Genomic DNA, 24,416 nt, shown 5'->3' with positions numbered 1-24,416 from the left:
AACTTAATTGTAAGTCTGCGAGTTGTTAATGTACCCCAAGTGAATTGTACCTGTAAATAATGGCATGATGTTAATTTGAGTCACTGCTCTTCCCTTAATTTCTTGCTGGTTGTTGTGCCCTAGATCAGAACCAGGCCCTGAGGCTGTGCCTGGGCAGCACTGCTGTGGGGGCCCAGTATGGGGCCATCTCTGCCCTCAGCATCAACAACGACTGTTCCAGGCTCCTGTGTGGCTTTGCCAAGGGACAGGTAATATTCCCAGGGGATGAGCTGGAGACTCTCTGGAGCTCCAGGCATCAATGTGTAGCTGTGGGTTGGTTCAGTGCTCAGAAGTAGTTACACGTGGTGTCATCTGCCCAAAGCCTTTTTGGCAGCCAATCCCTGCATCCAGGGAGCCAACTCGGAGTGTTTGGGGCTGGTTTCTGGGGAGGAAGTGACTAATGCAGAGTTCAGTGAAAGGATTTAATTGTGACATAATTCCTGCCCCTGATAAACTGAAATGTGCAGTGGCTCACCAAGACAACCTGCTCAGCCTTTCTGGGTCACTTTGTAAGGTCTGTGCTTGGTTTTTACTGTGGTGATGACTTGAAATTCTTGAAACTTGTATGTAGCCCCAAAGTTCATTTCATGAAATAAAAGGAATTATCAACTTTTCATTTCTTTTAATTTTGTTAAATTTCATTTCACTTTGAGAAATTTTGATTTCATTTCATTTCGTGAAACTTCATTTGATTTTATTTCATGAAATGACTAATATCTTGTGTGGTATGACTGAAGTAGCATTGCTTTGGAATGCAGGGAAAAAAAGAGTTTGAGTCTGTTGTTGTAGTTTTCTGCCCTTCTCAGAACCAAAGGAGAGAAAACAATTCCTGGACAGAAGTTACAAGACAAACTAAACAAAAATGGATATACATTAACTTGGTGAAATTCAAAGGAATACAAAAAAGGCTGCTTTGTTATGCCTTTTAGATTAATTTCCTGTTGCTCCTTTGGTTTTCCCCTTCATTGTAGATCAAACACGCCCCAGTGCCTGTTGTAGGACTAAATGCCAGCCTGCTCCAGACCACATGGAAGTAGAGATTCAATCCATGTGGGACAGCAGCCAGTTTTAAATCATACTTGGATAAATTATTTTGGAGCAGCAGTTCTAGAAGTGTGGATAGGTGATGTACAGAATCACAGAAAGTCCTGTTTCCCATAAAACACTTGATTCAGATTGTAATCTCAGCTCTTCTGGGCTAAACACTCTTCAGCTATGCAGTGAGTAGCTTGGGACCTGCTGCTTCTTAAGTGAGATATTGCTTGGACTGAATATCAAGCAGAAGCCAAGCTCCATCCTCCTGCCTGACCTGCCACTCTGGGCAAGCACAGGAGCAGAGGAGGGACAAGGTTCATGGTAGCCATGGACATGCTGGAGTTTTGTTGATGGGTGTTAGCAGAGATTTTTCACCTGTTCAGTGATTCTGGGAGAGAGAAATGCATTGAACCCCTTGGAACAGTGGTGTGTGGCAGCAGAGTTATCCTGCATTCTTTACTGGTGGTGTCAGGCTGTGATATGAATGAGATGGGGCAGGGGGGCAGCTGGCCAAAAGGACATGGCTCAGAGTTATGAAGAGAACTCTGATGTTGTCTGCAGATAAGTAAAATCCTTGGAAAAACAGGGGAGGAACAGATGTCAGGTTGCTTTCCTTTGCTATGAAAACCCTACTAACCTGGGGTGATCATGGCTATATGGGAATTTATCCAGGTACTGTAATGCACAGGGTGGTGGAGAGAACCCTTGAGAGTACCTGTGTACTGAGCACAGTCTGCTTGCAGATCACCATGTGGGACCTGGCCAGTGGGAAGCTGCTGCGCTCCATCACAGATGCTCACCCCCCAGGAACAGCCATTCTGCACATCAAGGTAAAAGCACTGCAGGTGCTCCTCTCACCCCATCGTCGCTCATCGGGTGTGCTGGCTTTCCTTGTGCACTACTTCACATTTACTGACAAGAGCAGAACCCAGGAGCTGGGTGGCAATGGCAGGCAGAGAGGAGAAAAAGAGCAGGAATTCTGTTTAAAAATGAAACTGAGTATTTTGAGAGTTGACATAACAGTATTGGCTGTGAGTTGTACTGCAACAAACAACAGTTGTTGTCTGTTGTGACTCCTCTCTCTGACGCCAAAGTGTATGAAGAATTAGTGGCTGGAACACATTTCTCTAAAACTTGGAGTGTTTTGACCTGGATACAGACTTGCCAGCTTTAAACTTGAAAGAGTCTGAGCTGTAGAAAGTTGTTTCTATCAGCAGTTTTTCTAATAGCTTGTTGGGAATGTTTGGGTTGAGAGAGAAATCATCTCTGGCTTCTTGTTCATCGTAGCATTATTGCCACACACAGAAAATCATACCTGATGTTATGCCTGGCTTTATGTGGCCTCAGGTGCTTGTGTGCTGCTAGATCTTGGGTTGCAAAGACCCCCAGAGCTGTGGCTGTGATCCTTTATTGTCTTAATAATTTGCTATCATTAGTAGTTCGGGATGTTTCTGATTTGGATCTCTCTGTGACTGCAGCCCATTCAGCAGCTCTGGCCCCAGCCCATGGGCTCGAGGCTGTGAGCTGTTCTAGTGGTAGCACAGATTTTGATCAGTTGTAGGTCTGAGCTGCAGCAGAAAATAGTGGGACCTTGGTACCAAAATCTGTCAGCAGGGCTTGCTGAGGCGTGAAGGGGAAACACAAACCTTGCTTCTCTTGCACATCATAAAAAAAGCCAGTAATTGTCTCAACTCTGGATGTTAAAGGTGTCTTTCTGTAGGTGCAATGCTTGTACTTCTGTGTGCTGTTCATACTGCCATAGCATATATTTTTACATCAGTTTTTTGGCAGTTTGTTTCTTAGGGCCACTTTTAATCTCCTCGTCTGCTCAGTTTACAGATGACCCGACACTTGCGATTTGCAACGACAGCGGAGGCTCCGTGTTTGAACTGTCCTTTAAGTAAGACAACAACTCTGAGGTACCCATAGAAAGTCCAGGGAACCAATTCTGACCCATAGTCTCTAAAACCTAAGCAGAAAAAAATCCCATTGGAACCAATAAAGCTGCTGTGTGAATGCTGAAGGTGCAGTCTAGGACTGCAGTGTTGTTTCTCAGCTGAAGCAAGGTGCTGTCTGGCACTGCAATAGGTGAGTAAAAGCCTTAGTTGTGAAGGGGTCAGTGGATTGTCCAGGATCTTAGCATTCCTTGTGGGCTCTTGTGCAGCTCCTGGAAGTGCTGCCTCTTGGTTTTCCTTGGCTCAGTAGTGAGAACTGCCCTGCAGTAACCACTCATTTTCTTCTTGACCTCTTCAAGAGGAGGAGGGACAAGGAGGAAGGATTGACAATCAAGGGAGTCTGATCGTGTCCAGCAGCTTCCAAAATGTTAGTGTTGGATAAGATCTTAAGGAGTTCTTGTCTGTATCTGAGCAGCTGTGTGGGACTGCTCCCAGTGACATGTTACAAGTGATCCCTGGCACTGTGCAAAGGGCTTCCTAAACTGCATATTTATGAAGAATCACTCCTGAGACATCATGAGATTGTTGGGCTGATCTCTACTTGATAACTGGCCCCTGAGCTGATCTCTCTTCCTTGCAGGAGGGTTATGGGAGTGAGGACCTGTGAATCTCGGTGTCTCTTCAGTGGCTCCAAAGGGGAAGTTTGCTGTATTGAGCCTTTACATGCAAAAGTTGATCTGAGAGACCATCCTATCACCCAGTACTCCCTGCTGGCCATGGCCTCCCTCACAAAGGTAACGTGCTGCTTGCAGGAGGCTTGGTGTGAGAAGTCACAGAGGAGAAGTTCTCTGCTCTATGCTCAGACACTTCATTTTGTCTTGTTTTCCTTGAAGATACTGGTTATTGGCCTGAAGCCATCTCTGAAGGTGTGGATGACCTTTCCCTATGGTCGGGTGAGTAATGAAGCCAAACAGGTGCTTTTTGGATTATGGCTACAAACCGTGTCTGGAGTGCAGGAGGTGAGATGAGAGCCAGGTGTTTGGTGTCACTCCCTTGTCAGCACTCTGCCAACTGCACTGTGGGATTGCAGTGATAACCAATGGTCTGATGTGGGCAGGTTGTGGGCAGAGGGGGGCTGAGAAGGCTACTTCCAGCTGTACCTCTGGAAAGATGCTGAATTTCACAGATAGGTAGGAAGGAGCCCCTCGGCTGCTTGTCTTCCCTGCTGCAGCCTGGTGCAGTGGGATGTTCAGCTGACTGGGGGTACAGTCACCCTGGACTGGGGCTGCTGTTTTACAGAGGAACCATACAACAGACCCCTTAATTAAAGGGACTGAAGCTGGGTGGAATTAGAGCACTAGTCTTCTGAACTCAATTATTCACTTTCACTAGTTGCTGGTATAGTTCCTCTTGGAAAGCAGCAGGGGGCAGGTGAGGGATATGTTAGGGTGGGAGAATGGAGACAAGGCTGCAAGCAAGCTGCAGCTCGTTGTAGTGCATCCATCCCTGTGAGATTGGATGTTCACTGGGCAGAGAGGACACTGGGGGGTTGTGACTGGGTGTCCACTAAACGTGGGGCTGCACCAAGGGGCACAAGCTGCTGCTCAGCTGCCACCAGGCCAGGAATTGAATTTGCTTTGCAGCCCGTGTGTGTACGTGGTGAAGTCAGTGAGAAGCAGCTGATGAGCCACACGTGTCCTGGAGCTGAGGGTGTGCCTGGCCTGCCCTAAATACTTGCTGTGGTTGTTGTGTGACAGATGGACCCCTCGAGTGTCCCTCTCCTGGCCTGGCACTTTGTGGCTGTGCAGAGCTCTGTGAACCCCATGCTGGCCTTCTGTCGAGGAGACGTCGTGCACTTCCTGCTGGTGAGCCTGGGGTGTTTTGTGCTGCTGCTCAGATAGTCCTGTCCCACTCATGTGTTCAGCTGACACAGCCTGTGTCTCAGTGACAGGGTGATCTCTGAGCATGCTGGGCATGGCTGCAGCTTGGCAAAACCAGCCTGGTGCTCACTGCTCCTCAGCAAGCAGTGGTGCCCTTCCCTGAGAACCCAGAGGTGTGAGATTTATCTGTTCCAGAAGTATTGATTTGCAGCTGATTTCTACTGGAGGTAGAGTGTGGGTTGTTTTCAGGGAGGGCACATGAATTTGAGACACCATTCTATTTTTTGCTTTAAAACTTGAGTCTGGAAAAAAATTGTATAAACCACTAAGAAAAGAGCTTCCAGATCCCGTTGGTGTGTGACTTAAGGGGATGCTGCTCATCCTGGTTAGGTCTGCAGCAGTTACACATGCAGATATGGTTCTTGAAGATGGTTTCATGCCTGCTTCCAGTATGAGAGCACTACCTAGGCTTCAGAAAATCTGGCATTTTGGCTTTGGAGTGCTAAGTTTGTTTCCCAGCTCTGCTGTCATCTTGGACCTTAAGCTTTGCTCAAGCATCCAAACATTGTATTGTCTGGATTGATCCTCTTTCTCCTCTACCTTCTGTCCTGGTAAAACTGGGCAGAAAGAAAAGGATATGTTTAAGCCTGTCTTGCTGAGATGCTTCTCTGGGGGGAGCTCCAGACTCCTGGAGTCTTGTGGAGAACTGAGAGGCTGAACTGAAGGAAGTCTTGGACTCTTGAGTCAGCTTTGATTTCTCTTTTAGGTCAAGAGAGATGACACTGGTGCAATACATGTCACTAAGCAGAGGCAGCTTCATCTGCACTATGATCTCATCAACTTTACTGTAAGTCTCAATACTACAGAATGGTTAATTTTTTTTTGCACTAGTTTTCTTGTAAATATGTTTCTATAGCCCTGAGTACTGTACTCTTGGCTGTGTTTATCCAGTGCTAACTGACTGAAAATGCCCTTAAACCTGGGACTCTGTGGAAAACCAGCACAAGTGAAATAGCAAGTAGTAGCTAAAGAATAAAAAATCAGTAGCATGGAGGCAACAATACTGCCTTTTTTTGGAAAGGAGGGGTAGCTCTGTTGAAATGTTTTCAGGATCAGAGGGTATCTGGCAAGAAAGATTTTTACTCTGTATTCAAACTAAAAAAAGTGTAAACTTCTGTGTAATTGGCTCAGTAACATTCCAGTAACATTTCCATATATAAGTGCTTGGTACAGCACCATAATTGGTACTTTCAATAAAAAAACCCCAAAACTATTAAACTCTAAACATTTACAGAATACAGTGAGCAAAACATGAAAGGCCAAAATACCACATCAATATGGACATCCACATCAGCTGGAACTTGAAGTTTGTAAAAATACGTTTGGCTGTTTAAAAAAAATAAATGAAAAATTGCAAAAGCGATGAAAAAAAGCCTTTTTATTTTGCAAGGTTTTGACCATAAAAGTAGGAGCTGCAGAATATGAGTGACAGGCTTTGAGTTAAACTCAGTTGTACTGTCTCTCTTTTTACTGCCTCTTGTTGCTATATTTACCTAAGAGATCTGGGAGCAGATGGTGTAATCATCTTGGGTTTGAGACCTTTGGATAGAAAGTGTGCTGGAGCATAAAGAGTGCACCAGGAGCTCTGGTGGATTTGCCATTTGTCCACAGCTGTTTCTGTGAAGATTCCATGTGATTTTTCTCTGGGGGGAGCCCCCCTGTCTTACCTTTGGAGCTCCGTGTGTGTGCAGCTGTGCAGTGACTGTGTGTAGTAACAAAGCCCTCCTAGAACTCCCGGGGTTGGTACTCAGGGGTGTGGCCAGAGCCTGGTTCGTTGCTCTCTGTGTTTGCATTGCTGAAACGTGGGACTTGCTGCTCTTGCAGTGGATCAACTCCCGGACCGCGGTGCTGCTGGACAGCGTGGAGAAGCTGCACGTCATAGACCGGCAGACACAGGAGGAGCTGGAGACCATCGAGATCCCAGAGGTGCAGCTGGTCTACAACAGCAGCCACTTCAAATCCCTGGCCACGGGGGGCAACGTCAGCGAGGCCCTGGTAGGCAGCAGGGACCTGCTGTGGCAGCAGCTGCGTTTGGGATACACCCCAAGTGGGAGCCTGCAGGGAAAAAGCCCTTTTGGAGCACCTGGGAAGTCAGACATGGTGGTGATGTGGGCAGCTAGCACACAGCTCATGCTTCCTTTTGTGCACTGAGGTTTTTAGGAGCTGCTCTTCAAGCCTTGGAATGCTCTGTCCAGGACAAAAGCTGATGTGCTTTATTCTTTAAGAGATTTTTTTACATACTATTCCCCAAAGACTGGAGCGTTGGTTACTGGCAGTCAAACTTGTGTTGGAGCAACTCTCACTTCAGCAGTCGCCTCTCCATCTGTGTGCCCTACACATTTGCTCTTGAGGGAGATTTGGGAAGCAGCAGATGGCAAGGAAGGAGCCCCCACAACTTTTTTGGCACCTGAGCCCTATTTAGTCATGTTTTTGGGTAGCCAGAGCTCAGCAGCAGTTTAAGCTGAGTTCCCAAGAAGGAAGGAGTGACAGCAGAGCTCTCTGACTTACCACTGTCCAGCAATCTGTGGGGTTCTCTCCCCAACCTCATTTTGGTTTCTGAGTTACAAAGGGTCTTTAAAGTCCATTTATGTTTCTTGGGAAATTTTACAAAAACAAAAGGTAGGTTTACATGCATGTGGTTTTTCTCCCTGTAGGCACTGGTGGGAGAGAAGGCTTGTTACCAGTCCATCAGCAGCTGTGGTGGCCAGATCTTTTACCTTGGAACTAAGGTAAGTGGAGAGAGTTTTTAAATAAAAATGCAGGCCACTCACTGTTGGTGGTAGCTCTTATTCCAGAGAAGCTCTTCTTCTGTGGAAATGTGTATGGGGAATGGGCTCTTTGTGCACTTATGTTGTGGAATTAAAGAAATGTGCAAAAATTTGGTTTTAGCTCAGGTTTGGGCTAAGTAAGACCTTTTTATAGTTTCAGAGTATCCTGATTTGTGCTGCTTCAGAGTAGACTCAGCATTACTTTACTGACATCTCCTGTGGCCTAAGCTTCAATATCTCTGTTATAAATGTGTTGGGGAATAAACAGAAGGAAATAAGATAGCAGGGAAAACTGGGCTGCCATTTATACAGCTTGAGGGTTGCTTTCCTTAGCTCCTCTGTACCATGTGTGGTGGGTCAGTGGGGTACCACAGGCTGCAGGAGCAACTGTAAGTAAATAACTCTTTTAATTTCTTTTTTCTTTCCTAGTCTGTTCACGTCATGACATTGAGAAGCTGGAGAGAGGTATGTTGAGAGGGAAACTGGACAGCTTAGTAGGTTGGAATTGCTTAAGTGTAGGTCCAGAGAAGGAAGGGAGCATTTGCTGAGTTCTGAGCACTGTGCTCAGGGTGCCCAAGTGCCACACAGAGCCAGCACTGCGGATACCCTGATTTTGGTGGGGGACACTGTGGGACTCCTCTTGCACGACCTTGCAGGCTGGATGGAGCCCCTGCTCTCCCAAACCAGGCCTTGCCAGGGGTCAGCTCCTGTTAATGAGACAGAGATAGTGCAGTGCCTGACTCAGGGAGTGTGTGGTGGTGCAATCCTTGTGTGTGCCACGTGAGCATCCAGGAGTTGAAGGAAGTCTGGTTCGCTGTATTTTATCTCCACCTACTGCAGGACCCACATCATAAAATCCATCAAAGGCTACCGAGAAAGTTCATAGTATTTTAGATCCTTGTTGGCTGAAGATTTTCTTTGGAACATCATTTCTCTGAGGGCTCAAACCCTATCAGTTTCCACACTGAAGTTCTTAGTGATCTCTTCATGTCTGTCTGTTCCTGTGTGTACTTTTCACTTGAATTAAAGACCTGTTTTCCTTACTGGATCACCACTCTGCAGTATGTTTATCCAGTGTATGCATCTTCTGTCTCAGACTTAGTTTTGCAAGGCTAAGCAGAGCTCTTTCTCCTGTAAGATTACCTTCCCATTGCTTTCTTTATTCCTGTTCTCTGCACCTTTAATGGAATATGAACAGTTCAGCTCGGTTGAGTTTTTAGTTCAGCAAGTCACTTCCCTCTGCTGGTTTTGTCTCCAGCCATTCACCACTGACTTTGGTTTGGTAAACCATGGTGACAAGCCTTTTCTTGACCCATGATTTCAGGCACAGGTTTTCCTAGAAATCAGAAGTCAATCAAGATTTATGTGCTCTGAGTCAACCCCTTTCTAAGTTCCTGTATTGTGCTGCAGTTGTGCCTCTATCATAGGGGATCTAAGAGTTGTAATTGAATATGTGGTGATCAGGGGTGAAGGTGAGAGTTAATTCTTGCTGCAGGACAGGATGCTGGGCTGAGACTTGGAATCTCTCTTCTCTCAGACAGTACTTTAACGCTTTGGCCTGACCTACCAAGGCTGGTGGTGCTCGACCTTGGGTGCTAATAATTCCTTAAGGCAGAAAATACTTGTGATGTGCCTCAGTACTGCTGACTGTGAGCTCAAGAGAAGATAAAGGGTGGGCTGAGTACCCCTGTGTGCTGGGAGCATGGCAGAGGTGTGTGTTGGGCTCCAGGTGATGAGGCAGGGATGGGGCACAGAAGATTTCTCTTCTCTGTGTATCAGAGTCACTAATGCTGTGGGTCTCCATCCATCAAACCCCTGACCTAACATGTAACCCACAGGGGCTTGATGTACTGGGCCTGATATCTCTTAGGTTTTTTGAACTGTTCAGCAGAAAATATACACTTGAGAGCATCTCTTTGAGGTACTGGCCTTTACTGCAGTGTGGTGAGAGCTTCTGAGGTGTCTTGTCCCCTTGTTGTCAGGGATTGACCCACTGCTGGGAATTGCTGATCTTCCATGGGAGGAGAGGATCATCTTTTCTGTAGGACTGAGGTCCAGTGTCCCTTGTTATTTCAGAGAGTCGACCACCTTCTGAAACAAGAGCGTCTCACAGATGCCCTGGCTTTAGCTTGGTCCTTCTATGAAGGTAAAGCAAAGGCTGTAGTAGGTAAGTTTGGGTTGGTTGGTTTCTTTGTTTTTAACTGAAACCTCTAGGGAAGGTTTTAAACCTGTGCATGTACAGAAATCACTTTTTCAGGGGAATAAGAAAAAAAAAAGGCAGAGTATTGAACTGAAGAAGAGAAAGTAGGATGTGCTGCTTTGGGTTTGGCAGAAGCAACAGATCAGTTTGATTTTTTTGAGTTGCAGTCCCTTTAACAGTTTGCTGATTTCAAATGAGCATCAGACTTGGTCTGTGTTGTGACTCCAATCTGCTGTCACTTTGCCATGAAGGAGGTGAACATCCAGCCTGCTAAAATATTCCTGAGGGTCATGCATGAGCTGTGGGTAGCTTTCAGTGTGATTTCCTGTCAGCTCTGCCAAGCAGGTACTTCCATTCAGGTCTCCTCTGACTATACAATGGCTGAAAGAACTGCTGGGGTTTGGCCCCGTGTTTCCTCCAAAGGAGGATGCTTTGTGAGCACTTAACTTGTTATAAGAAATGTGTTAATTATGCCAGAAACTGCCACTTGAATGGTCTGATTTGTACTGGACATGTTATTTTACAGCAAGTAACTTTTGATGGTTTTGACAGATGAGCTGCAAGTTCTCAGGATAAGATCCTGCTGTGAAATTGCTGGTGTATGAAGCTGTGTCATGTTTTAATGCACAGATATGACACAATTAACAGATAGTAATTCTTTGAATAATGAAAAACTGTCTTTTTGAGTTGACATTTCCATTATTTTCCCCTTTTAGTGCACTGCATTCAGCTGCTTTGCATCAAGACCTCCTCCAGCAATTACCCTCATGTACAGTCTTTGACAGCCCTCCATTAACTGTCCTCCCAGTGTTAAACAGCACTCAGAGCTGCTCTTGCCATTCCTGTGCTGGAACAGCCTTTAAATTGGGAGAATAAGCCTTTTGGAAGAAGAGTGGGCTAAAAGTAGAACACAAAAGTGTGTGTTTACATATCCTGACCTCACCCTCTCAAGGGCAATGGTGGTGGCATCCGAGCTGGGGAGCTGTTGTATTTCTGCAGGTAGCTTAGATGAGAAAAGCTTCATTTTCCACCCCTCTCCCCCTCATTCTTTCCAGGCCTGACTGGGGACACAACCAAGAGGAAGGCAGTCATTGCAGACAGGGTGAGTCACTGAGCTCTTCCAACTGCATGTTCATGTGTGCTGGTGTGTGCTGCCTGTGTTCCCATGAGGAATGGCTGCTGTCCTCCAGAGCTAACTCTGGAACGTGTCTGTGTGCCTCTCTTGCTAAGATTGGGAACAGGATTTTAGAAAAAACTTGGAAATGCCAAGGTGGGGATAAAATCTGCAGCATTAGGTGAAAAAAACCAAACCAAAAGGTGACACTATCATCCAGGCCTGGAGATCTCTGATCCCCTCACAGTGAAGAGAAACCTTTTGTGTAGGAAACTCCAGAGTTTCCTGACCCTTGGTTGGCAAGTGACGATCAGTATGTGACGTGCTGCCTCTCAGGATGGAAATTTTGCTTCATGTTTATGTGGGCATGGAGTAAACTCTTCAACTGATCCAGTTCAGTTGTTACAGGAATCTTCTTCTGGGAGGGGTGTGTTTAAAATATACACTTATTGCTGTACTTTGTTCCTGTGTATTTTATTTGGAGGTAACTAAGTTGTGCTGTTTAAGGTACTGGAACTTAAGCTTTGGATAAAAACATGGCTCAGGTGAGCCTTGTGCTTCAGAATGTGTTCAGCAGCCTGAAAACTCCTTAGTGTAGGATCTGAATTAATGTTTTGTTTCTTGTAATTCAGATGGTTGAAATCCTTCTCCATTACGCTGATCGGACTTTGAAGAAATGTCCTGACCAAGGGAAAATCCAGGTTATGGAGCAGCACTTTCAGGTGTGGTGCTCCAGAGAACTCTTGTATGAATCTTTTGGGGTTTTTTTTTAATCAAACTTTGCTTTGCTCCAAACATTTTTGAGAAATCTTGCTGTGGTTTGGCTGAACTCTCGCCTGTTGTGTGCACTCACGAAACCAGGATGTGGGTATGGCTGGGTGCCCTCTGTCCTCTGCACAAGTGTCACCAAGTGTGACTGTGCCAGCTCCCAGCCAGTTCAGATAGCTCTTTGTTTGTGCTCTGTGCTGGGCAGGCTGCAGTTTGAGCTGTGCAGGATGTGCTGCTCAGGATTTCTGTCAGCCCCTCCGTTTCTGTGTCCCTCCCGCAGGACGTGGTGCCCGTCATCGTCGATTACTGTCTCCTGCTGCAGCGCATGTGAGTCCCAGGGCACACCACCAGCCCTCCCTGTAGCCCCCCAGTGCCTTCCCCATGACATCACATGGATTAGAGGAATCCCATCCCATCACTTCATATCATCTCACATCACGGTGTAGAGGAATGCTTAAAAACGGGTACTAAAGTCAGGGGACTCAGAGTAGCTCTTAAATTTTCATTGATGTGTTAAAGAAGAAAAGTAGCTTCAAACCAAGAACCTGCCTTGATAGATTTTCCTGTCATCATCATCCCTTCCCCTCTAACAGCACTTTTGTTGCTGCAACATCCAGAGCTGATTTATGCTGTAACTTGTCCCAGTGCAGGAGTTGAACAGGGCACTCGGTTCCTGAGTCTGGGGAATACGGAGGAAATGGAGTTTAATTTAGAGCCCTCAGAATGTAGATAAGTAATGAGATTTTAATAAGATTATTTGATAACTAAACTCTTCTTTCCTCCTAGGGATCTATTATTTAACCAGATATATGATAAGATGAGCGAGAATTCTGTAGCCAAAGGCATCTTTCTGGAGTGCTTGGAGCCATATATCTTAAGTGATAAGCTGATGGGAATCACAGCTCAGGTGATGAAAGACTTGCTGCTTCACTTCCAAGACAAGAACAGGCTGGAAAACTTGGAAGCCTGCATTGTGCATATGGATATCACCAGCTTAGATATCCAGCAGGTGAGTGGTTGTGCTGCACACTGTATTGAGTTCCTCTGAATAAATCAACATCTTGTGCTTTTAAGCACAGCATAACATGTGGGAAACAAGGTGTCACCTTTCCACAGACAAGACTTAGGTAGTGCAAACTGTTCGTGCCTTTTGGTCACTAATTTGTAACAGAGCTCAGCCCTGTGGCCCTGGGATCAAATTCAGTGCATTGGGAATTATTTAGTGTGGCTGTGTTTTGCTCCCCCTGTTTGTGACTTGGTGTAGGTCAATGCATCAGCAGCTGAGTGTGTTGGAAAATTCTAGTCCTTCAGGATTAGGCTGACATTCCCAATCAGCCTTTTCCATTTTGAGTACTTTGCCTGACATCAGAGGTTGAAGAGGCACAAAAAACTGGGTTGTATTTGTCAGCTTGGTGCCTGCCAGCCTGCTTTGCTCTTGCACAACAAAATTAGTGGAGCAAGGAGGTGTTACCTGCTCAGTAGTCTTGCTTTCCAGTGCCATGACTTTCCATTTCAAGGATGGAAACTTCATGTTTTGATTCACTAGCCCAACAAGAAGGCAAACTAGTGCAATCAAGGGATTTGAAGAACTGATTTTTTATTTATTTATTCATTCTTTAACCTCATATGAGTGTTAGAATCTCAACAGTTCAATTCCATGCTTGCTGCACGAGCAGTAGGCTGGACACTCCCTTTGGGGATTTGAGGTCCCTGCAGAGACTAGTTCTGCAAGTGGAAAGTCTCATTTTGCTTTGAGTGGTACTGTTGGATGATGGCAATGGGGAATGAGGGAGTGGTGAGCTGAGAGCAGCTGTGTATCTGCACTGTGCTTTGCTCTGCAGGTCGTTCTCCTGTGCTGGGAGAACCGTCTGTATGATGCCATGATCTATGTGTACAACAGTGGGATGAATGACTTCATCAGCCCCATGGAGGTAGGAGAGGTGCTGGGTGCAGGGAGGTGTTATTGGGGTGTTCATTCATACATTCCTCCTGAGAAACAGCAGCTCAAACCCAAAACTTTTCTCATTCTGTGTGTTCTGTGTTCTTGCCCTCTTCCATTTCAAGGGAAATCCTGTGCTTCACTGTGGAAGCACTGCTGGTGTTTTCTGAGTAGTGCTGAAACAAAGAGCTGGGGCCATTTGAATGTGAAAATCTTCAGTGCCCAGTTTTTAGCAGCTGTAACCTCATTTGATTTTTCTCAGGAAAGAAACTCTTACTTGTTCATGATTTGAAAAAGAACTTCCGGAAACCAAGCACTAGTTGTAGGACTACAAAAAACTCTTCTGCTTTCTACAACTAAGTGCTTAGAAAATTCCTCATTCTACACACCCAAACTGAAGGCTCTGGTGATGCTGCTGGGTGGGCTGAAGGTTTGCACAATCTCTGCTGGCAGGAGGTGCAGGAACAGGACATGGGGTGGTGGGTTGTACTGTTACTTCTGGGACTGCTGAATGTTGCTTTTTCTTGGTGTGGCCTGTGCTCAGGGTTAGATCTGGTTGAATGAAGGCTGTTTTTTCATAACATCAGCTGGGAAAAGCATCCTTTTGCCATGTCTTGGAGTTCTCTGTGCCTTTTAATTAAAAGACATGGTGATAGAGAGTTTCTGTGGGAAAACACCCGTTGATCTCTGCTTTAAAACCACACAGGTTCTTTGCTTTGAGCTTTTCCAGCTGCTTGAGCACTGCCTTTTTTCTTGTTACAGAAACTGTTCAAAGTCATTGCTCCTCCACTGAATGCTGGGAAGTCTCTCACAGGTACAGAATTCTTTTCCTTTGAGGGTGTCTATTTTTTATTTGATGTTTTGATGTTTTGAATATTCCTAGTCACTTCCAACAGAGATGCAAAAAGGGAATGCATACCCAGTGTAAGGGTCTTGGAGAACAGAAGAGTCTTCTGGTACTGTTTACTGTGTGTGAAACTCTGCGTGCAGATGAGATGTTTTGCCAGCAGCTGAGAGAAGACTTGCATCTCTCTTGTCTTGTGAAGAAAAGGTGACAAATAATTTCTGTTTTGTAGATGAGCAGGTGATAATGGGCAACAAGCTGCTTGTGTATATAAGGTAAGGCCATTCGGGGAGGGGGTGAGGTGCTGCCTAGTTGTGGCACCAGATTTTAAACTTGCTACATTTAAATTTGCTAAACTCTTATGCTGTAGTTGCAGAATGTTATAGGGAGGGTGTGTAAAACAGCAGTGGGTCCTCTCTGCAGCTGACTTAAATTTGCAATGCCTTCTTGTTGCACCTGGTGTGAGGGGACAGGCAGGATCAAGCTGGAGGCAGAGCTCGGGTTACTGCTGATATGCCAGCCCCATGTTTTTATCTTCAGAACGGGGTTAGAGGCAGTCTAGTCCTGGGTGTGACATGGTGCTCCTGGAGCAAGGAGGCCTCCACAGCCTGAGCAGCTGTTTTGGCCCTGCTGCCCTGCCTTTTGGGATGGCTCTGCTCAGTTGCTCCTTGCTGTGTTGCCTGTCATTTGCAGCAAGTCGCTCCTAAAATTCAAAAGTAAAGAACTCTGTGAGAAATCCTGAGTTTCCCCAGCACTTTTCTGCTGTGAAATGACACCTCAGATGCAAATAATTGCAGTGTGTTGGCTCAGTGTATATTAACAGCAGTGCTGCCTGCAGTGCTTGCTTTCATGATCTAGAAAATAAATTGGTTTGCCCTGTTTTAAGATTAATCTAAAAACTAACTCAGAAAATAAAAAATCAGTTCCCCTCAATCTGTTTAATGCCTGGACATGTTAAAATGCCTTTCCCCTCCTTTTCTGTAGCTGCTGCTTGGCAGGCCGTGCATATCCATTGGGAGATATTCCTGAAGATCTGGTACCTCTGGTGAAAAATCAGGTGAGAAACCTTTTGGAAGGCAACTTTCCCATATGAGGTTTTTGCAAGAAGCTGCATATGTCTTATTTCATGGGTCTTTGAGGCAAAACCATCATCAGTCTAATAGCTGCATCCTTGTGATATGAGTGTATCCTCCTGTAAATACCAAATTAGTTTTTAAAGAATGAAATCAAACAGTTGTTGCAGTCTGAACATTTAAACTTAATATTCTTCTTTCAACTGTAAATTGGGGTGTGGGAACTTAGAGTTCTTGGTGATTGGGTTTATTTTATTCTTTACCACAAAGTTACCAGTTACCAGTAATTTGTAACTCTCTCTTCTTCCTAAACTTGGCTATGACGTGTCAAATAGGTGAGGATCTTCCCTGTTTTCAAATGCACATAACACGGGATTAACAGTGGGTGGAAATGTCTCTCTAAGCAGCTCTTGGTTGTAGGTTTCTCTGAGGCTTTTGACTCGTTTGGAGTCATCTCAGACAATTTCTTAAAAGAGAGGATGCTCCCTATCATCCCTCTGTGCTGGTAAAAGCTTTTCCAGAGTTCCTGTCCACTTTTACCACAAAAATCTGTTGGGGTTTCTATCGTTTCCCTTCAGTTTCAGGCTTTCAGTAGGAGGAGGTACACTGTGTTTTGCACTTTCTCTTTGCAGTACAATGGCACAGGTATTTTTTGGCTGTGGGGCAGGTTTGTGTTTGTGTGGGTTTTTTGTGTTTGGTTTGGTTTTTTTCCCCTAATCCAGAGCTGGTGGCTCTGGGTTACTGCAGACCCTTTCCTCAGAGGCTGTGCAAACTCCACTGTCCTTTGCTGTTTCCCTCTCCCAAGGTTGTCAGGTTGTCCCCTGCACACCCCTGAGCTGGAAGCAGAGCCCAGGCAGCAGCAGCAGCTCTGGGAGGAGCCCTCAGCCCCTCCTTTCTGTGAGCCCTGAGGGCTGGGCTGCAGTAACACCTTTCTGTCTGCTGGGTTGGGTTTGTTTCCTGAAGCATTCCCAGCTGGCAGGTGGATATCAGGATCAAGGAAGCCAACAGGGAAGGTGTGGGTCCCTAAGTCAAGCTGCTAATTCCTGCTGGCTTCACTGTCACTGTGGTGACAAGGAAAATAGCTCGGGATAGGAGTAAATGAGGGCAGGTGGTGTTTGCTGAGGGTGGCTGGGAGAGCACATTGCCTGTCAGGTGTCCGTGGGATCCCAGTGTGTATCTCACACATATTCCCAAGTGCCAGCCTGGAGCAGTCTGCTCCCTCCCTGCTGGCAGCCAGCTCTGGGTGAGGCTGTTCAGGCACCTGGAGCTGTCACTGCCCTGTTGGTTCCCTGGGAGGGTCTGGGCACCTCTGGCAGAGGCTCAGTAAAGGGAGTTTCCTTTATTTTGGAAGACAACCTCGAATTTCAGGAACTGCAAAGTCAGTGGAGGAGACAGAGAATTGAATAGCACCTCAAAGTCAGTCTTTGCAGTGCCAAAAGCTTTGTGCCTCAAAGTGAGGGGGCAGAGTGACTGGCTCTTCCCAAGGGAACTGCTGACAAGGAGAGCTGTGCCCTGGATAAGGAGGAGTTGCACGGCTTCTCAGGAAAGCTGCCAGGAAGGGGAGGGAGTTTTCTAATTTCACACACTTCCATCTGCAAGTATAAATAAGCCTTAATTTTTGTTTGATCTTGAATTTTGATTGATCTTAAATTGGTCGGTGAGTCTGAGGGAGGGGGAATTTTTTTCCTGCTGACAAGCAGCAGAAAACATCACTCCAGTAGGAACCCTGATGGGCTCCTGAGGGCCTTGAAAGCCTCAGTGCAAGGCAGGTAACAATGCTGCCTTCCCATGCACTTGTGCTGCCAATGTGTGAAATCCATAGGGAATGTGTACTGGAATTCTCCTGGCAGGTGTTTGAGTTCCTCATCCGGCTGCACTCGGCGGAGGGCTCCGTGGATGAGGAGGTGTATCCCTATGTCCGGACCCTGCTGCACTTCGACACCCGGGAATTCCTCAATGTCCTGGCTCTGGTAAGAGACCTCTGACCCCCAGGGGAAAATGCAATGCCAGCTCTTCCATCACATGGCTGCACCACCTGTGGCATTCCTGTTAGTGACTTCGTGCCTTGCACAACCATCACCTCCTGGCTTGGGGCAGGAACAGCTTTTGATGCATGTTCTATGAGATGTTCTGTTGGGGGAATCATAGTAGTCCTTTTATGTCCTTAAATATAAATTGATGAACGTGACATTACACACTGAAGGCTCTGGTAGCAGAGACCATCCTTAAAGCACAGGTAAAACAAGAATAATGGGTTTGTAAAGAGTGTTCTAGTACCTACTTCTTTCTCCTGCACAGAGATCTGTTTTTCTACCTTTCCAGATTTCTTGAGTTTCCTCTGTCTGTTTGGACCTGTTACTTTTACCTGAATATGTAAATACCATTTTGATAGTTACAAAAGACCAAATTATACCTTGGAACCTGCTGCCTAGGGATATGCAGAGGAAGGACTTCACAGCATTGTCAGCTTTGTGATGTGGCTGCTTTGTGTTTGCTGGTGTTCTGAGAGCATTCTGCTCAAGGTGTCAGTGTTTTGCCTCCTGCAGACTTTTGAGGACTTTAAGAATGACAAGCAAGCTGTGGAATATCAACAGAGAATTGTGGACATTCTTCTGAAGGTGAGTGTGCCTGAAAATGAACCTCTGTGTTTGCATCTGGCTGATTGTACAGCACTGTGCAGTAAAGCCTGTTAGCTGGGTGAGGTGTTTGCAGTCCTGCCCTGGCTGGCACCTCTGGGAAGGTGATGGGCAGGAGCAGGGATTCACCTCAGCCAAGGATGTCATTTGGATATTTGGAAGTGATGATTCATGCATGTTAAATATGGTGACAGAGAGGTCTCCTTTCCTGTCTGTGATTTCGCCTGGGTTGTACTTTGTTGTCAGATCTCTCCTCTTTGCACTGTTAAGTTTGTTTTTATCTGCTTCTCATGGAATCCACTCCCCGATTCCTTCTGAGCGGGGGGAAAAAAGGTCCCAGGAATCCTGTGCTTGGCAGGGTGCCAGTGCTTTCCTGCCAAATCCCTGCTCCCCGTGTCTGTGAGTGCTGTGTTTGGGAGGGAGCACTCCCAGAATGACAGGCCTATCTTCAGTAAACGGGAGAGAAGAGGAATGTCAGAGTTCTCAGCCTGATGCTCCAGAAATCACTGTCATGTGCAGCCCCTGCTCACAATGGATGTTCCATGAAAAGCTCTCCCTGCCAAGCACCTTCTCCTTCCCTGCAGAGCTGTCAGCACTAATGAGGGACTCCACTTGGAGGGGTTTATGGCTGAACATAACACAAGTAGCATTTCCCCATCAGTGCCTGGGGTGGCAGAGCTGCACTGGGTGGGACAGTGCCCCTTGGGGGGGGTTGTGGATGGGCTGGGAGGGGGCTGTCCCCCCTGGACTGGCTCAGCCCCTGCTCTGCTGAGCCCTGAGCTGCTGGCAGCAGGAGGTGGCACTGCAGCCATGCTCCAGAGGTGCTGGGGGTGTGTTCCATGGCACCAGCCCTGCTCTGTGCTCCACCACCCCAGAATTCACCCCGCTCTTGGAGGGGAGAGGGGTGCTGCAGCACTGCATCTTCAGTCAAACAGTTTGGTGTTAGTTCCTTGGTCTGGAATCTGCCCTCTTTTTGGATAAAAATAAAAAAAAAAATCTTGGAGCTTTTAATTTAAATTTGTCATTGGCAAAAAAACCCCTGCCTAGTTAATAGCTGCACTTCCAAAACAGTTTGGTCAACACAGACATTCTGCTAATACTGATCTGAGCTTTGCCAAATAAATGGTGTTTTAGCAAGTCCTTGTGGCTGGCCTGCAGCCTCTGTGGAGTTGTTCTTTCAGGGATACAGTATTTTCACCTGCACATTGGCTGATGAGGACCCAGCTTGTGAAAAACAAAGCTGAAATGAATCAAACACTCCAGTTGTTTTAGTGAGTCATATTTTTAGTGCTGTTAGGTAACACTGTTCTGTCAAGGCTCCCCCATGAAATGGCCTTTTTAAACAAAAAATGAAGATTGGAAAAGAATGGTTGCATTAGCTGGTGTTTGAAGCAGAGCTCTGCTTGATTCTTTAATGTGTCTGACCTGCCTCCCTCCACTTGTGTCACATAACCATGGGCATCTCATGGGAATCTGGGACTCTGGTCACTTTAAGAAATCACTTTAAGCTGCATCCCCCCAGCTGTGACTGACTGAGGTTATAAACTGAGCTGCTCCATGGCTGGGCTTTGCTGGAGCAATTCTGAGACCTCAGCTGACAGAGTTATTCAGGTGATGGATTTCCTCCCAGCTAAACCCACTGGTCTTAGAGGGGACTCTCCAAACAGGGGCATTTCACTCTCCCTTGGTGTTCAGGATTTTTTAGAAGTCTGAGACACCAAGTCAGGACACATCATGCTCGTTTTTTATGTGCCAGACAAGTGACAAGCACTTCTTGAGTTTCAAATCTCCTTTGTAGTGACTCTTAGATATTTCCTTTTACTGTAATTTCAAGTCAGCACAGCCACAAGTTTCTCAAAATATTAATAGACTAACAGCTAATTTAATGTGGGAAAAGCTTTTCCCCAAACCTGCAGCCATTTCTTAGCCATTAGAGCACTTCTCTGCCCACCACAACTGAAGTGGTGAGTGCCTGGGGCTTGAAGTGAAATGTATCTTTTTTTTCTCCTACAATAATTATATTTTTACTCACGTGACAACATTTCTCTGTTCAGAAGCCCTATTATGTGTCCAGAGATCAGCACAGGCTGCAGAGATGGAGATAAATGTGAGTTTGGAGCCCCTTCACACCCCAAACCCAGGAACGTGCAAGAAGTTTATGGCAGGGAGGTGGAGTCAATTCAGCTTGAGGACAGAGGTGCTTTAGCAAGGGTCATCCACTGTCTGTGTCTTCAGGTGACTTATGTTTTCATAAGTTTTTCACCTTCTGGATGGACTCACACAGGAGATGGTGTGGATGTCTGGGGTAGGAGGAGACACCATGTCTGTACAGGGATTTCTTGTTGCTTTCCCAATTTCTGATGCCTTTCCCAAAGGCAGCTGCAGAATCAACCATTTGTGGGTTTATTTTTCCCTTTTCTCTCTGCTGCTCCTCAGGTCATGGTGGAGAACTCTGACTTCACCCCATCACAGGTTGGCTGTCTCTTCACCTTCCTGGCCCGTCAGCTTGCCAAGCCCAACAACACCTTGTTTGTCAACAGGACACTTTTTGACCAGGCAAGTATCCTCTGTGTGTGTGTGTGTGTGTGACATTCCAAGCAGTGGGCTCTGTGTTTTAGCTTGGCTGGAACTGTGGGAGAAAGAGGGTCAGATCCTAGGAAGTGTCCAAGGCCAGGTTGGATGGGGCTTGGTCTTTTAAGGTCCTTTCCAACCCAAACCATCCTGGGGTTCTATAAGGGGTGTCAACTAAAATGACATTAGTGAGGTCATAGAGCATGTTTATATGGTAGTTTTTAGTTTGTGTAGCCACTACCCTTCTCTGCTGTTGGGAATAGTCTGAGATGCACTAATGGATGCCTGAAGCTTGCATGGGTTAAGTTTATATCCTAGATGAAGTCTCAGAAATTCCTGGGACTGGGGAAGAGGCTTCATTGGCTACAGCAGCTGTGTTATGATGATAACATGGATATATAGACACTAATAAAAACCAAATCACAAAATACGTGTCCTTTGTTGTAATTAAAGACTAAAGAACTCTGTGGAGGCTGAACGGCTTTGGATTAAACACTTTAATTCCAGATATATTAAATGTTCTGAATTGCAGGATTTCCTGTTTTTCTGGCTGAGATGGCACAGTCCAGGAGAGAAATCAGGAGGGTCAGTGTAGTGATTGCAGCTGTTTGGTGTGTAGTTCAAGGCAGGACCACGGGGTTCCATGAGCTCTTCTGCATTCCTGGGGATCCCCAAAGTTTGGTTCTAGATCCTGGTGCAGAGTCACTTGTTTCCCCCCTGGAGTCCTTGGTTACTCCAGTATTCCCAGTTTAGGCACGAGGCCAGGTAGGGAGTACGCTCAGATTGTCCCGCTGTGTCGTGTTGCTGTTGCCTGTGCTGATGCTCAGGATCTGCTCTGAGGTTTGTGCTCCCAGCTGGGCTGTCCAGGCCTGACTCACCCCACCTTGTGCCCCTGGTGCAGGTCCTGGAGTTCCTGTGCAGTCCGGATGACGACTCCCGCCATTCCGAGAGGCAGCAGGTAACGGCCTTCAGGAGAACACTCCTGGAGCACCAGGGAAGGCCGGGCTGGGGAGCAGGGTTTGGCCTCGGGGAGCACGTGTTGGCTGAAGGTGATGTGCCAGAGACACCAGCATGGAAGAACTGGGCAGTGCTGTGCACAGCAGGAGGGAAGGGTCCTGCCCCAGCATTCCTGCAGGAGAACCCTGGCAGCAGCAGGAGCAGAGAAGTTCTCGATAAGCCCGTGGCCTTCCTAGTTAATGGAGAATCAATTAAAAAGTCAGGAAGATAAGCCCTGTGTTAATACCAAGAGCAGGAGCAGAGTACTTGTAATGGCACTGGCTGTCCAGCTGCTGCTGCCCTATAAATAACTGGTGTCCAATCTCTGCAGGTCCTGCTGGAGCTGCTCCAGGCAGGAGGGATAGTGCAGTTTGAGGAGAGCCGTCTTATCCAAATGGCAGAGAAAGCTGAGTTGTAAGTTGCTGTACACATTATTATTAAATGCTGCCTTTAGATCTTGTGTGTGATATTTAAATACTCCCTTTAAATCTCCTCCACAGCTTTTTTTTTCCCCTCCACGTTTCTTGTTCCTCCCATGCAGCTGTGTTTGGGATGGTTTTCCCTGTGCGTTCACATTCACGTGCTTCATTCGAGACGGTCACGTTTAGTCCCAGTCGTTCTGTCTGTCCTGGGTGTTCTTACAGAAAGCATTGTTGAGAAAGGAGGGGGTGGAGCTGTGGAAACCCTTCAGGAGAAGCCCTGTGGGAGTTGATGAGGTTTGGCATTCCCTGTCCCGGAGCCCTGGCTTTGTGCAGGGGTATAGTTGGATACTGGAATGCTCCGCCACTGGCAGATGGAGGTGACTCGTTGGGATGAGACCCACAGGTGGATTTAAAAGCACGATGGGGTCTGGAGCCACCCCCGTGGTACTTGTTTTAGAAGTGAGTAGGAGAGACAAAAACAGTGTCTGGAAAGGCTAAAAATTTCCAGCATCTCCTTTAGATGCTTTATGATTCCAGAAAAAGTCTGTCGTGCCTGAACAGAGCCAGCCAGGGAGGGCACCTTCAGCCACGTTGTGAGTTTGGGTGTTACATGAATGAATCCATTGTGCTACAAAGGACCAGAGGGATGGCATGCAGTGGTGGGGGCTGCCATGCCTGTGTCCTAAAAGGAGTGACTCCATCCAATTTTTCAATAAATATATTTTTTTGTGCTTTCTTCAGAGAATTTGACAGACAGCCCCCCCCAGCTCAGCCACTTCCATCAGAGCTAACAGAGCTGTAGTGTAATATTATTTATCAGACTTTTCATTTGTTTTGCCTCAGTTACATCTGTTTTTATCCAAAGCCTCAAAATATTGAAGCTGTTTGTTAAAATTTGAAGGTAGGAGGCTGTGTTATGACACACTGTTGAGTCATGTTCAGTGAGTTTCTTCAGATGAGTTCTGTGGATTGGGCTACCTTAGAGCAGAGTGCTGTGGGAATAAGAGAGGTCACCTCTGACAGCAGAACCTGTGAAACCTGATGTCATTGAGGATTTTTGTCCTCTGTCCCTTGTCTCTCACCTCAGTAACTCCAGTTTTCTCTGTTCTGTGATAATGTTCTCAATAAAGGCCAGTTGGTACCAAATGGCATCTGTAAGCAGGAGCCACCCAGCCTGTGTGCTGAACACCTCCGTGGAAGATGCTTCCCAATGCTGCCTCCTGTTCTGCTGGCTCAGCTGAGTGGGGGTTTCCTAACATGGGAAGTTTTTTCCTTTCAGCTTCCAGATCTGTGAGTTCATGTACGAGCGGCAGCTCCGCTATGACAAAATCATCGGCTGTTACCTGCGGGACCCCATGAGAAAGGTGAGGAAATCTGCTGCTCCTGGCCCTGCAGCCTGTCCTGCTGGCCAGAGTGATGGGCACAACTGCCCTGCTCTTCTGTCATAATTAACTTAAAGATGTCCTTTACAGTTGAGCTCTCTTAGTTATAGTCAAAGCTTTTTGTGTTTGTGTATTGGAGAGGAGCTGTTTGTTGTTTTTTTTTTAAAGCCTCAGAGTTTTCCTCTATTTTAAAATTTAATCAATCCTAGTACATAAACCCTGAGTGCAAGGTGGGATTTATTGCAGATGTGGCTAACTGCAATACTACTTGGCTTCTGCCCTCGGTCCACTCTTGTATCCCCTGCACACATCTCTCTGCCCTTACTGTCTCTTCACAATTACCTTCTGCTGGTGCTTGAGTTGCATATCAGCCTCAGTTTTTTGAGGTATTCTCTTCCCTACCACCAAGAGAAGTTGGGATGAGAGTATGGCAAGTGTGAGCTCACCAGCTCCTTACAAAACCATGATGCTGAATGCTGTGTGGGTGAAGGAGTTGGAACAGAGGGTTGTGACAGTGAGATGGTCAGAAACCACGGTACAGGAGAGCATCTGAGCTGAGGGCAGTGCAGGAGAGCCTGGGGCAGAGGCTGATGTCAAAGAGGGATTCAGGAATATGCTGGGAAAACTGACCTACCCTCTGACAGGGTGCTCTTTCTCTGCCTGTGCTCCTGGCTAGAGTGTGATGTCCTGTCCTCTTTCCCTGTGAGCAAGAGGGGGACATTTCTAATAGTGGAAGAACAATTCTCTTTGACCTCAGTGCTTAACACATTAGCATGGGGTTCCTCTTGGCTCTT

The 24,416-nt window shown here is 46.5% G+C and overlaps 1 protein-coding gene across 4 annotated transcripts in view; it reads left to right on the top strand.

Annotated features, from left to right (window-relative positions):
• The window catches only part of VPS8 (VPS8 subunit of CORVET complex), a 66,864-nt gene that overhangs the window by 12,189 nt on the left and 30,259 nt on the right, over nucleotides 1-24,416 (top strand). For 3 of the 4 annotated variants that reach the window (XM_064666672.1, XM_064666673.1, XM_064666675.1), the window contains 25 exons: nucleotides 124-248; nucleotides 1,818-1,904; nucleotides 2,907-2,974; nucleotides 3,610-3,763; nucleotides 3,863-3,922; nucleotides 4,727-4,834; nucleotides 5,616-5,696; nucleotides 6,734-6,904; nucleotides 7,564-7,638; nucleotides 8,107-8,142; nucleotides 9,754-9,844; nucleotides 10,933-10,979; nucleotides 11,624-11,713; nucleotides 12,040-12,086; nucleotides 12,546-12,768; nucleotides 13,601-13,690; nucleotides 14,461-14,512; nucleotides 14,775-14,817; nucleotides 15,527-15,599; nucleotides 17,466-17,585; nucleotides 18,162-18,233; nucleotides 20,688-20,807; nucleotides 21,724-21,780; nucleotides 22,150-22,232; nucleotides 23,520-23,604. In XM_064666672.1, the coding sequence (XP_064522742.1) occupies nucleotides 124-248; nucleotides 1,818-1,904; nucleotides 2,907-2,974; nucleotides 3,610-3,763; nucleotides 3,863-3,922; nucleotides 4,727-4,834; nucleotides 5,616-5,696; nucleotides 6,734-6,904; nucleotides 7,564-7,638; nucleotides 8,107-8,142; nucleotides 9,754-9,844; nucleotides 10,933-10,979; nucleotides 11,624-11,713; nucleotides 12,040-12,086; nucleotides 12,546-12,768; nucleotides 13,601-13,690; nucleotides 14,461-14,512; nucleotides 14,775-14,817; nucleotides 15,527-15,599; nucleotides 17,466-17,585; nucleotides 18,162-18,233; nucleotides 20,688-20,807; nucleotides 21,724-21,780; nucleotides 22,150-22,232; nucleotides 23,520-23,604 (2,258 nt within the window). The remainder of the gene's footprint in view (nucleotides 1-123; nucleotides 249-1,817; nucleotides 1,905-2,906; nucleotides 2,975-3,609; nucleotides 3,764-3,862; nucleotides 3,923-4,726; nucleotides 4,835-5,615; nucleotides 5,697-6,733; nucleotides 6,905-7,563; nucleotides 7,639-8,106; nucleotides 8,143-9,753; nucleotides 9,845-10,932; nucleotides 10,980-11,623; nucleotides 11,714-12,039; nucleotides 12,087-12,545; nucleotides 12,769-13,600; nucleotides 13,691-14,460; nucleotides 14,513-14,774; nucleotides 14,818-15,526; nucleotides 15,600-17,465; nucleotides 17,586-18,161; nucleotides 18,234-20,687; nucleotides 20,808-21,723; nucleotides 21,781-22,149; nucleotides 22,233-23,519; nucleotides 23,605-24,416) is intronic. The other variant, XM_064666674.1, reaches the window with a different exon arrangement.

The sequence above is a fragment of the Pseudopipra pipra genome, chromosome 10 (genome assembly GCF_036250125.1).
Source record: "Pseudopipra pipra isolate bDixPip1 chromosome 10, bDixPip1.hap1, whole genome shotgun sequence".
Classification (NCBI taxonomy): domain Eukaryota; kingdom Metazoa; phylum Chordata; class Aves; order Passeriformes; family Pipridae; genus Pseudopipra; species Pseudopipra pipra.
The sequence above is the reverse complement of the archived record's forward strand: the minus strand, read 5'-3'. Positions and strand labels throughout refer to the sequence as shown.